Source organism: Passer montanus, unplaced genomic scaffold (assembly GCF_014805655.1).
Source record: "Passer montanus isolate IOZ18808 unplaced genomic scaffold, ASM1480565v1 scaffold55, whole genome shotgun sequence".
NCBI lineage: Eukaryota > Metazoa > Chordata > Aves > Passeriformes > Passeridae > Passer > Passer montanus.
This window is the reverse complement of record NW_024370485.1, coordinates 1,457,845-1,470,196: the sequence shown is the minus strand read 5'-3', so window position 1 is coordinate 1,470,196 and position 12,352 is coordinate 1,457,845. Positions and strand designations below refer to the sequence as shown.

At 46.8% G+C, this 12,352-nt stretch overlaps 1 protein-coding gene across 3 annotated transcripts in view; it reads left to right on the top strand.

The window, feature by feature from the left end:
* The window catches only part of CACNA1I (calcium voltage-gated channel subunit alpha1 I), a 164,541-nt gene that overhangs the window by 131,806 nt on the left and 20,383 nt on the right, over positions 1 to 12,352 (top strand). For all 3 annotated transcript variants that reach the window (XM_039725615.1, XM_039725617.1, XM_039725616.1), the window contains 12 exons: positions 144 to 295; positions 900 to 1,085; positions 1,762 to 1,879; positions 2,338 to 2,493; positions 2,953 to 3,043; positions 4,966 to 5,168; positions 6,301 to 6,717; positions 7,606 to 7,706; positions 8,763 to 8,886; positions 9,801 to 9,869; positions 10,740 to 10,924; positions 11,263 to 11,389. In XM_039725615.1, the coding sequence (XP_039581549.1) occupies positions 144 to 295; positions 900 to 1,085; positions 1,762 to 1,879; positions 2,338 to 2,493; positions 2,953 to 3,043; positions 4,966 to 5,168; positions 6,301 to 6,717; positions 7,606 to 7,706; positions 8,763 to 8,886; positions 9,801 to 9,869; positions 10,740 to 10,924; positions 11,263 to 11,389 (1,929 nt within the window). The remainder of the gene's footprint in view (positions 1 to 143; positions 296 to 899; positions 1,086 to 1,761; positions 1,880 to 2,337; positions 2,494 to 2,952; positions 3,044 to 4,965; positions 5,169 to 6,300; positions 6,718 to 7,605; positions 7,707 to 8,762; positions 8,887 to 9,800; positions 9,870 to 10,739; positions 10,925 to 11,262; positions 11,390 to 12,352) is intronic.

Sequence of the window (12,352 nt, the reverse complement as noted above, 5' to 3'; positions counted from 1 at the left end):
GTCGCCATCCAGCTCCACTCTAGTCTCACCCGTGGAAATTTACAACTCCCTACCAACCCTGTTCCCTGGGAAGGGTAACAATTTATTTCCCATAATTTCAGGGCTATTTCTGTTCTGACTTTCTGAATTTGCATTCTCTCTAGCCAGAGGAATTGACCAACATCTTGGAGATCAGCAATGTTGTCTTTACAAGCATGTTTGCCCTGGAGATGATCCTGAAACTTGCTGCTTTTGGTCTCTTTGATTACCTTCGCAACCCCTACAACATCTTTGACAGTATCATCGTCATCATCAGGTGACAAGGGCCTTGGGGATCAGCTGAAATACACACAGAAAAGAGTATCACAAAGCTTGCAGAGTGTTTAAAAAAATATTTAGCAGTTACACTGAGAGGAGCTGGGCTGATGCACAAGGCCAAGGATTGGGAGACCAAGATGTCTTTTCCCAATGCTTGGTGTTGGTGCTATGTAAACCACACAGTATTTCTGTCCCTCAGTTCTCTCCTCTGTAGAATGGAGGCAGTTGCAACTATTGCCTTGTTAAGTTCACAACAAACGTTAGCTGTGAAATATTTTGAAAATGCAAAATTGAAGATGTTACAAAGGTTTAAAATGTCATAGAAGAACTTGTCTTGCTGAAATTTGATGCTGCTAGCCTTTCTTCCTTCCTGCAACATGTACTGCCACGTGCATGTTCTTAAGGCATAAATGGAGCTTTCAACATACAAGGATAAGCCTGTAGTTCATACTTCTGCCTTGCTCAGACAGATTTTCTCTCTCACCCCTTTGCACTGCCAATGCCAAAGTGAAGACTTAGCATTGTTATTCCTTGTTTTTTTCTGTTTCTTCACTTGTATTTTGTTTTGTCCCTCATACTTGCCATGCCTCTCTGGTCCACAGCATCTGGGAGATCATTGGCCAGGCAGATGGGGGCCTCTCTGTGCTGAGGACGTTTCGCCTCCTCCGGGTGCTGAAGCTGGTGCGTTTCATGCCAGCGCTGCGCCGCCAGCTTGTGGTGCTGATGAAGACTATGGACAACGTAGCCACCTTCTGCATGCTCCTCATGCTCTTCATCTTCATATTCAGGTGAGCAGGCAGCCAGCTTGCAGTGTGCTGGAGTGGATCTGTGTGGCTCATAGGGACAGCAGCTTCAGAGCATGACTGCATAACCTATCTTGCCCATTGCTCCAGGCCAAGACAGTACTGACAAATATTTATGTTTTCATAAGGGCTGAATTTGCTCCTGCCTTAAATTGGATTCAGCAGCTGAGGATTTTGGCCTGGATGGGGCGGTAAAATACTGCCAGCAAATGAGACATTAAGCATAATGTCCCATTGCAGGATAGGTGAAGTCTCCTGCTAATCAGGACTAGCTACAGGAACAGTTCAGTCTGGAGGCTGATTCTGGCAGAAGAGCAGCAGGAAGCAACCAAGAAAGTTTTTCTGTGCATGCCATGGATGCCCTGATAGCAAGGTGAAGACACATGAGAGAAAAAAGGACAATAGAAAGGACAGATCTGACTGAGAGGTTGGAGTGAATATATGAGCTCTGAGTCAGAAGAGACGGAAAGCAAATTTTTTTGTGACTTACTGGGTTGCAATATGTAGTTCCTTCTTCACAGATAGCTCCCAGTGGTCTGATTGTGTTGCTGTACCCCTTGCTGCTGTGATGTTGCATTAGATTTTCATGAGAAGAGAATTACTCTGGTGAGTTCATTGTGGTGGCTGAAATATTTATATTTGACATCATCTTGTTCCAAAGCATCCTGGGAATGCACATCTTTGGTTGCAAGTTCAGCCTCAGGACAGACACGGGAGATACGGTTCCTGACCGGAAGAATTTTGACTCGCTGCTGTGGGCCATCGTCACCGTCTTCCAGGTGAGCCCACTTTGCTCTCTATGGGTGGGTCAGGGCAAAGTGAAGAGGATCATGAGATGCTTTTTCCTCACTGAGGAACACTGCAGTAACTCCTGACAGCACAAAAGGTTGTGGAGGAAGAACACTTGCATATTGGAACCAAACGACTGGTGTATATCTCAAACAGGGCACCTTCCTCCTTCCTAGGAGATGATGTGCAAAGGTCACTCCTGTTGTGGCAACTCCCAGCTTTAACACCCTCACCTCAGCACATGTCCTAATGGTTGTTCTTGTTTCTTCTTGCTCAGCTAAGGTTTTTGGTGCAGTGCCACAGCTGGACAGTGACAGTGGGTATGTGTTAATGGGGAAGTTCAGAGGCCTGGTCTGGTCCTGATGTGTATTCTTTGACTGTCCTTTTCTGGGAATACGCTTCATGTTCTTCCTTCAATATTTTCTGACTTTCTCATCCTTTTTTGCAGATCCTAACCCAGGAGGACTGGAATGTTGTACTCTATAATGGCATGGCCTCCACCTCACCATGGGCTTCCCTCTACTTTGTGGCCCTCATGACATTTGGCAATTATGTACTCTTCAATCTTCTGGTGGCCATTCTTGTGGAGGGATTCCAGGCTGAGGTGAGGAGCTGACACCAAGGCTTCATCAGGAAGAGGAAGAGGAAGAGAGGTGCTAAAAAGGGATCCTTTGTGACACTTTGAGCATACTGGACTGGAGGACTTACAAAGGATCACCCCTCTTTAATTTCATTCATGAAATAACCCTTGTTAGGGTAGTATTCAGTTAAGCAAAAGAAAAAAACCCAGTGTTAATTCTTGCAAGGAAAGAGGATCTCTGGAACGGGATTCACAATTTCTCTTCTGTGTAGCACAACAGAACTTGCTTTAGGGTGAGCCCTTTACCCATACAAAAGCAGCAGTGCAGTCTATCAGCCACCCCAAATCACAGAAGTCTCTTTCCAGTGATGACACTGGATGCCTGACTGCCAAGGACAATTTTGCAGTTGTTCCAGAAATGAAAGGCAAAAACAAATTATTTTTTCTGTTTGAGTTCCCAACTTCTAAATTTGTGTGTTTCAGGGTGATGCTAACCGGTCATACTCAGATGAAGATCAGAGTTCTTCAAACATGGAGGAGTTTGATCAATTCCAAGAGGTCCAGGAAGGCTCAGGTATGATAGCTCAAACAGTCTTATTTGCTTGGGTCCTGCTGCTGTTTGGTGAGAAACCTAAAAGCAGATTCTGCAGAAAATTTACTCCCACTTCTGAGAACTTGCCAGTTTTAATTTTGAACTTTATGCCAGTTTGTGATGTTATTTGTGGAAAAGCAGAGACATGTTGGCATCCTGAGGAATGTGGTAGCTAAGTGGAACAGTTCTTGAATGACCTCCAGAACAGCAATTGGAAGTGAGAAGTGAGGCTGTCTCTGGCTATCTTCAGGGTCACTATTTCAGGAACATTGTATCCAAATCTGAAACCCACATTTGGAGAGGAGATACCAAGATGGTAAAAAGGACTCGGGCAAATCTGGAAGCCTTGCCTCATAGTGAGAGACTAATGAAGCTTAGAGAAATCAGGAAAGTTACTTGACAAGAGTGAGCTCTGTAGTTGTAGACCAGAAGGAGGGGGTTGTGGTGGTAGATAGCTCTTTAATTGAGCAGAAAAAAGCATAATGAGATTGGAAAGGTCAGAAATTCAAGCTAGACAAATTCAGGCTGAAAAAACCCCATATATTTTCAAGAAGAGATAATTAACAGTGGGAACAACCTGAGTAGAAACCGCCTGGTAAGGTCTCTATCCCTCAAAGACTGAAAGTCTTTCTACAAGAGGTATTATACTCCAAACAGGACTTGGAGGCAGGGAGCAGTGAGAGCAGCTTGCTCTGCAATGGATGCTGAGCCAGGAGTTGAAGGGGACAGAGAGCCAAGCAGGAGGGCAGGGGCCACGCTGCACACTCTTGCACAAGGTGAGCAGAGCAGGTCCACTGACTCTAGTAAGAGTCTGCCAATGGTTTGGTAATTACCAGGCAAACCCACAGTGGTGAGGAAGGTCTAAGGTCAAGCCAAGTAAGTCCTGTCAGCAAGAGGATCAGGATAAGCAAGGTGCAAGGACAGGCACAAGCATACTCACAGCACAACTCAGACAAGCACCACAGGCACATTTCTGAGCATAAATGCAGCTCCCTCAGCAGGGAGTTTGGCTCGCAGTTTTTCCCGCAAGTTAGCTCTTTTCAAAGCAGTCCTATTCTGTTACATGGCTGCACCATATCAGAGCTTATGCTGAATGCAGGCAGTCAAACCCCTGAGATGGCAGAGGAGGAAGAGGTTACAGAGGTGTTAGTGGACTCATGGCTGTCTGTCATGCAGACGTGGGTAGGTGACCTTCATTATGCAATAAGTCAAACAAAAATGATTGCTCCAGTCCTTTCAGGCATTAAAACTCAATACCCTGTCCTTTCCATGCATCTCAAAAAATGCTGATGGTCATCTGCAGGACTTAAGATTTCCCTCAAAAGTCTCCTAGATCTTAAAGGTCAAGGATCAGTCATTTGAAGAAGGGCAGTGTAGTAGGATAGACTGGGATGCAGTTTTTGTGTGCAGTATGATTGCAGGAATTTTAAGGTGACCTTAATACATGGATGGCTGTGGCTATGCCTACATCTTAGTCTCTTGCCCAGTGTTTCAGCCTAACTGCTTTAAGTAGCCAATCTGACAGCTGGTGGAATTTTTTCAGACCTGAAGACACTGGTGTCTGCTTTTGGCATGCAGAAGCACGCTCTTGTTCCTCTGTTCCCCTTCATGCTCTGCCTGTCAGTCTGAGGCTGCCTGGCCACCACTCTGCTCGTCTGTCTGTCCCCAGGGAAAGACATGGTTGGTTTTGGAGGCTGAGGAAATGACTTTAAAGCCTTCCCAGCTTGCACTGCCTTTGTCACCACACCCTAATCAGAGAAATTGATGGTGATTGGTGCTAAAGGGCTAGCAATCTGTTAGCTGCTGTTAACATGCTAAATGGCTTAAGCATCAAAACAGTCACTGGATAGTGAGGAACCCAACTTCTTCTTTCCTCATTCTTCTTTCTGCATCTTTCCACTTAGATCCCAAGCTCTGTGCAATTCCTGTGACACCTAATGGGCACCTGGACCCATCCTTGCCCTCTTCCAACCCACCAGTGGCTTCTGGGGGGGTCACCAACTCTTCACGCAACTCACTGCAACTTGACCAGATCCGTGTTGCTGTTGGCTCCCGGAAGAGCAGTGTGATGTCCCTGGGGAGAATGACTTACGACCAGCGGTCCTTGGTGAGTGAGGGAGTAGAAATGTGTGTCATACCCTGCCTTTGAAGGCCAAGCACTTTGTTGGTTTTCTGCCCTCATCTGGGGATTTCTGGGAAGGATTGCCCTGCTGCTGTAGGCTTCTGACACAACTCCATTGCCTGTCTTTAGAATCGAGATCAGTTCACATTACTTTTCTAAATTTCCAGATTTTTGAAATCTATTTCTAGATTAGTTATCTATACTCCTTTGAGTGTGGGAGAGGGCGAACACCAAGAAGACAGTCTCCCTCTTACAGTGGAACCTGTTTTTCCTTCTTGCCTTTTCCTTGTTTTCCTAGATTAAAGGACACAAAATGTTGCCTTGAGTTAAGAAGTGATGGCAGAACCACCAAGTCCCATTACAGATGGGGTTGTGTCAGAGCTTTGTAACAGTGGAAATCTTGACTTTGAGCTCCCCATGGCAGATTCTGCTGCCCCATAGCACTTCCCCAAGCATGCAGGTTTGTCTAACCAGTGCATCTCAGACCTGTCCACCTTGTAGCATCAGCTTCTGGGCTTTCTACCCACTGGCGTACACAGCTCTGGGGAGTGCCTTGGTGCTTAAAGGGTTCCTGCCCCTGTTATTTCCAAACAGGGAGTGCTAGCAGCCATGTACTACATGTTACCTTGCTGATGTGGTTGGACTAGGCTGTAACCTACAAGCCTGGTTCTCTCATTTCTCCCTTTTACTAAGACTGGACTCAAAGATGGTGTGTCAGACGATCCATCACCCTGTACCTTGTGTTATCCTTAACCCCAGCGCAGTGTAAAAAGCTGCCAGTCAGATTCTTTGAGAACTTTACTCTTGCTCTGTGCTGGTGTAAGTAACAGTATCAGGCACCTGGCCTTTGGCTTTATTACTTACCTTCCCTGAAAGTGCTTTGCACACAGATGGTGCTATAAAGTAATCACAATCAACACCATTGCTAACTCATTACCAATTTATTGTCAGATTTACTGAGATTGCTGCTGAATTCCCACCATGCAACTTGCTCAGTGTCTGATAAATGGCAGCCTTCTGGCTTGGGGGCTCAGGGAACAGTCTGTGATCTGAGAGGGGAGCACATGCTCCCTCCTTGTGCCCAGAGTCATGGAGTCCCCATCCCACTCTCTTACAGTCCAGCTCCCGCAGTTCCCACTACGGTGCCTGGAGCCGCAGCGGAGCCTGGGGAAGCCGTCGCTCCAGCTGGAACAGCCTGGCCCGGGGACACAGCCTGAAACACAAACCTCCCTCAGCTGAGCACGAGTCCCTCCTGTCTGGGGAAGCGCACAAGGCGACAGACGGGGAGCCGGATGGGACAGGAAGGGTGTTTCATCACCGCCGGACACTCTCTCTGGATAACAAAGGCTCCTGTGACCTGCTGGAGTTGGCCTCGGTCCCTTCTGGCCACAGAGTGACCCATAGGCTGGGAGCACTGCCTGGGGCCAGTGAGCATCAGGACTGCAATGGCAAAATGCCCAGTATTGTCAAGGAGATCTTCCCAAAGATGAACAACCACAAAGAACAGGGAGAGGATGATGAAGAAATAGATTATGTGAGTGCTTGGTGGAGGAGCCTGGGGTTCATCACAGTGCTCTGGGAAACTCCAAATCCATCCTCAAATTTCAGTCTTCTTGCTTGTGAATGGGAAGTCTTGCAAAAGTGCTTTAGGAGAGCTGGAGGACACCTGGAGGACTAAATGCAGACAGGACTTTCTAGGCACAGACAAGCCCACACCACATTGTCAGGCTGCTTGCAAGGCAGGTGGGTGGTGGGAGGAAGGCAGATGTGCCATGTACATGTGGTCAGTCAGGGGCTGTTATTTCAGAGCAGTGCAACCAGTGATTTCTGCAAGATAGGAGAGGTCAGGCTGTGCAAGAGTGAGAGTCTTGCGTGGGGAACATCAGCAGACCAGAGCAGGAGGCACAGGCACCACAGGCAAGGCAAGTGGGTTTTGTGGTATCAGCCTGGGGGACAGCAATCTGTGAGCAGACCAGAAAGTGGAAAAAGTGGAGTGAGGGTCAGTAGAAATTTGAACAGTCATAAATGTCTGTGTGAAATTCTCAGCCCAAGTGCCAACAGAAAGCCTTCTTGTCCTGGCTTCTGACTTAGCTGAGGTAGAGAGGAAACACTGTCCTTGTGTAATACAGTCCCTCCAACACCTCAAAGAAGGCATCATGGGACAGCATCCTACTCTTGAAGGGACACCAGCAGTTTTATTTTTCATGAGCTGGGGAGGAAACCAGATGCCAAGAGGTAACAAGCCCTGGCAAAGCAGCTTCTGCCTTTTCCATGACTTGTTGCCTTTGAGTTGATTTTCTCAGTCGAGGGATTAAAGAAGAACAGGTAGTGGTGTGTTTGAGTCAGATGTGAAAGGAAAAATATCTCTCTCAGGCAAGTGGGAAGGTGACCAGTGGCAATTGCTTCTGCTGCATCCCTACAGAGCCTGTGCTTTCGCATCCGGAAGATGATGGAAGTCTATAAGCCGGACTGGTGTGAGTTACGCGAGGACTGGTCCATATATCTCTTCTCTCCACAGAACAGGTTTGTGCAGTTTTTGCCATGAGAGGGTTGAGAAAATGGGGCAGATTTTGTTGCTCTGCTGGCCACATCCCCTGGTGCTAGGTAGCAACTTCAAACTTAGCAGCTGAGAATGTGTATTTTCTCCTCCATTGTCCCTTCTACAGCCAAACAGCATTTCTTTTCCTAGATTGTGGCAATGAAAGAAAAGTTGAGCATCCTAAATAGCTATTGTGATCTTCCCTCCCTTTGGAGCATCCCATTTTTATTTTCTGTAATCATAAATATTTATAGCAAAGCGAGGCAGGGAATACTAATGTTAGTACAAAGAGGATAAAGAATGTATTATTGATGACACCATAATACTGATATTTCCTCCCCTCGTACCAGAATAGCATCTTCATTTAATTTACAGTACCAGTATCAACTTACCATCAGTTATATCACACCTTTTAGGGTAAAGTTAGAACTCTTCTTGCCTAAAAAAACCGAAATTTGGGTTGAATTCTTCCTGTTAAAGAGATCTCACAGGAGAAAATGTCCACGTACCCCAACTAACATTATTGTCACCCATTCATACTGCTCCTTGAAAAGAAAGGGCTTTCATTTTAGCTGATGAGGGAGAGCTTTTTTTGCTCTGTGTGGCACCTATGTTAACATACACAGTGTCTTTCAGAAGTGTGGTTCCCACAACTGCCAACCTACCTGCCTCTCCTGAGCTTTCGTCATGTGGCCTCTTTGCTGTGGTGGGGTACAAAGTGTGAGTTTGGGAGGAAAACTGGAACTCAGCCTCTTTACAAGGCAAGAGAGGAGCACAGGGTCATAGTGGTTAGGAAACCACTCTGGCACTGGAGAAATCAATGGAGGTTCAGCACATTGCTCTGCCCTTGCTCTGCTCCAGGCTCCCTATGTGACCATGTACCACCCTGGGCTATTGCCATTCCAAGGGACATCAGTATCACAGATAGGAAAGCTGCTATATCAGAGCCCAGTTTTGGCCAGAATTCTTCATTCTGTATCCTCTTTGCTCCTAAATCCATTCTGCCCAAGGCACAGGTGCCTAATGGAACTCTCTTGCAGGTTTCGCCTCCTCTGCCAAACCATCATTGCTCACAAGCTCTTTGACCATGTAGTGCTGGCCTTCATCTTCCTGAACTGCATCACCATTGCCCTGGAAAGACCCCAGATTGAGCACAGAAGCACGGTGAGAACCATTACCTGTCACCCACTTTATAGCACAACCTCTAACAGTGGTTCCTGAGTGTTCCTGGTACTGGTATGATTTCTGGAAGAACTTCAACATTAAACACCAGCTCTGACTCATCTATTCAAATACCTCAATATTAGTAATTGACATAAATATGTGTTTCCCCTGCAGGCTCCTGTAATGGGGCCCACTTTATAATACAGAAAGCCTAGTTCCTTCTGTCTTGGAAAGTAAGTGTCTCCTCCAGGAACCTGCATATAAGGGATGAATGGCAAAAGGGACAAGGAGTGGAACTGAGAGACAGAAGTAACTTCCATGCTGTAGGAATGGCACATCATCATTCATGTATGCTGCTCTTGAGCTATCTTGGAGGTAGCTCAAGCTGGCAAGTGAAATTACCTTTTCTGCTTCTCTGCCTCAGCTGACTCCCAGACTTTGCTGCACTTGGACACAATCAGTGGTCTGTGCTCAGCAGCTCTTTGGGAAGGAGTGCCAGGTCAGTGCAGCAGGTTAGGCCTGAGCAGCACTGATGGAAAAGGGCAGAGGCTGCCTTGAAACCAGATCTGCAGGATGCAAAAAAAATCCCATCCACCATGATCTGGCAGAGCTGCATGTGGAAAAGGGCAGAGGCTGCCTTGAAACCAGATCTGCAGGATGCAAAAAAAAATCCCATCCACTATGGTCTGGCAGAGCTGCATAGGATCCTGTCCCAGCCAAGGTATATGAGCTGAAATCTGCCTAGCACTGACCTCTGCCAGGGACATCTCCCTTATTTCATCAACTTTCAGATGCTTCACAGGAATGCAAAAATATCAAGATCATCAGAGGGGACTGACAGAGTAACAAGAAGTAGTCAAAATACATTTAAGGTCTTTCTCTGTTTTGTTTTTTTTTTGTTTATTTTTTTCTAGGAAAGAATCTTTCTCACTGTGTCCAACTACATTTTCACAGCAATATTTGTAGCTGAGATGACACTGAAGGTAAGCTACGGAGAACAGCTCAGAGCCTTTTCCCAATGTCAAACACTGTTCATATTTGCTCAGCACCCTTTTAAAATGTGTTCATCTTTTTGGTGTGCCAGTCCTTCCCTCTACCTTTATAAAGGCAGATACTGCCTGGGGTTCAGTCCTGTCTTGTTAGGCATAGAGGAGATGTTTATCATAGGCATTAGATCCAGCTGGATCTTCATATTCACGAAGGGTAGCTGGCATTCAAGTATGGATTTTGTAACTATGTCAAATGTCCATTTCCTTTCTCCTGGAGCAAGAATGGGGGACATTACAACAATATTAATGACATGCTCAACGTTGAGATAATTATTCAATAGATGTCAAAGTACTTTGCAACAATCAGAAAACCTTGTTATTCCCTTCTCATATTTAGGAAAAAGTCCTAAAACTGTGTGCTGGAAGTTAAACCCCTGAAATTCATATCTGAATTTTGACTGTGATTTGCAGGATGGTAATATCTCCCCATGACCACCAATTTCTGCAGCACCCACTGTTTTTGAGAACTGCTGACAAACAAATTACCCCTTTTAGAGCCAAAGTATGGATTTGGTGCCTGACTTTACCTCCTACGTGATCTCTGAACTGGGAGACTTTCCCCAAGTCTCTGGTGTGGCAGAGAAAGGTTTCCTCTGTGTCCCCTACAGTGTCAGGTTACTCAGGGAGGCAAAAAAAGGTGTTTTCCTTCACAGATAGCCAGGTGAAAGGAAAAGATAATGAGATGACCCTTCAGTGTCATGAGGAGTTGATAACTATTCCCCCTCCTCCCATTCTCTCCATAGTTGTCCTCTACCAGGTAACAGAGGAGCCATTTCACCCCCTCTTCTCTCCCCTCTCTTCCAGGTGGTCTCTCTTGGCCTGTATTTTGGGGACCAGGCTTATCTCCGCAGCAGTTGGAACATCTTGGATGGCTTCTTGGTCTTTGTGTCTCTCATTGACATTGTGGTCTCAGTGGCCTCTGCTGGCGGTGCCAAAATCCTGGGGGTGCTGCGAGTGCTGCGGTTGCTGCGCACCCTACGTCCCCTCCGGTCAGAACCCCACCGAGCCCCGCTTGGCCCCCTCTTCCCACTGGTTATCCCCAGGAGAAGTCCCAAAGTCAGATCTAGCTGTGCCAGGCAAAGTGTGGTCTTTAACAAGCAATAAGCTACAAGTAGGTCCCCCTTAGCCATATGCGTCTGATGCTGGAGGTACCTCATCAAAGAACAAATGCGTGGGAGAGAAAAGGCTTTTTGATCACGGGGGAGGGACCTTCATTGAGGGGTCACTGCACATGGAGACAGGAGTCTGCTGCTGCTGAAAATGCTTAGCTTAGGCTAAATGTCACTGCCCTGTCCCTCTGTCACCCTTCCCCTTCCTTCCTTTCCAGAGTCATCAGTCGAGCCCCTGGTCTGAAGCTGGTGGTGGAGACACTCATTTCTTCCCTCAAGCCCATAGGAAACATTGTCCTCATCTGCTGTGCTTTCTTCATCATCTTTGGCATCCTGGGTGTGCAGGTAGGTTGTTACTGTCCATCAAACATCCCTTGAGCCCCCACCCCAAGGGCACCTGTACCCCAGGTCCTATAACAGACACAGGCAGCCAAGCAAAGCAGGAGAGACAGTGAAGCCAGTGAATTTTCTGTGTTTACCCTCTTCCACAAGTCATCTCCATAATGACACAGCCTTTGGCAAACACAGACAGGTGCTCACCAAGTGCAGGCATTGCTGGACATGAGAGACAGGAGTTAGGGCTCACACCTGGCAGCAGCTGGTTCAGGGTTTGGGTCAGTGTCATAGTGAGAGCCCAGGGCTGGCACAGCAGCTCCCTGTACAGACTCATGTCACCCCACAAGGGCATGCAGCTCAGTGCCTGCTCGCATGAACCCCATCTCCAGTCAGCTTTATTTCTCCCCCTCACTCTGAGCCCTAAATCCACCCACAAACTTCTTTAATTTTTTTATTTAATCCTCCTTATTTTTGGCTGTTGCATTGCAGAGGAGCAAGGGTGTGGGCGTTACTTCCATCTCAGGGAATGCGCTATACTTAGTTTGCTCTGATGCATCTGTACAAATGCACAATCCAATACCTTCCATATGGGGAAAAGAGCCCTGGGCAGAAGAGTCACAGAAGTGCAGTGCAGCTTTGTGAAAAAATATATATGAGAAGAAGAGGATGTTTTTTTCTGGTTCTTTACCCTCAGATGAGATCTTTTCCCATCAGTGCTCTCAGTAACTGGGAAGCAGGGAGTGAAGATTACTCTAGGGGACTGATTAGAAGATACTTTTTCCTTTTGAACCCAGAAAGGCTGCCTTAAGGGCTGTCAGATGGTGGGCTTACAGTCACTGGTGGCCTGGAGCAATGGAGGAGGCTGAAAAGCCAACTGTGATCTTACAAGGGTGGTCCTGGCTCCTTTGCAATGGTTGAGCCTGTGCTGTACATTGTGTTGGTGATGTCCTTGTCGTGCTCTATGTGGCTTGC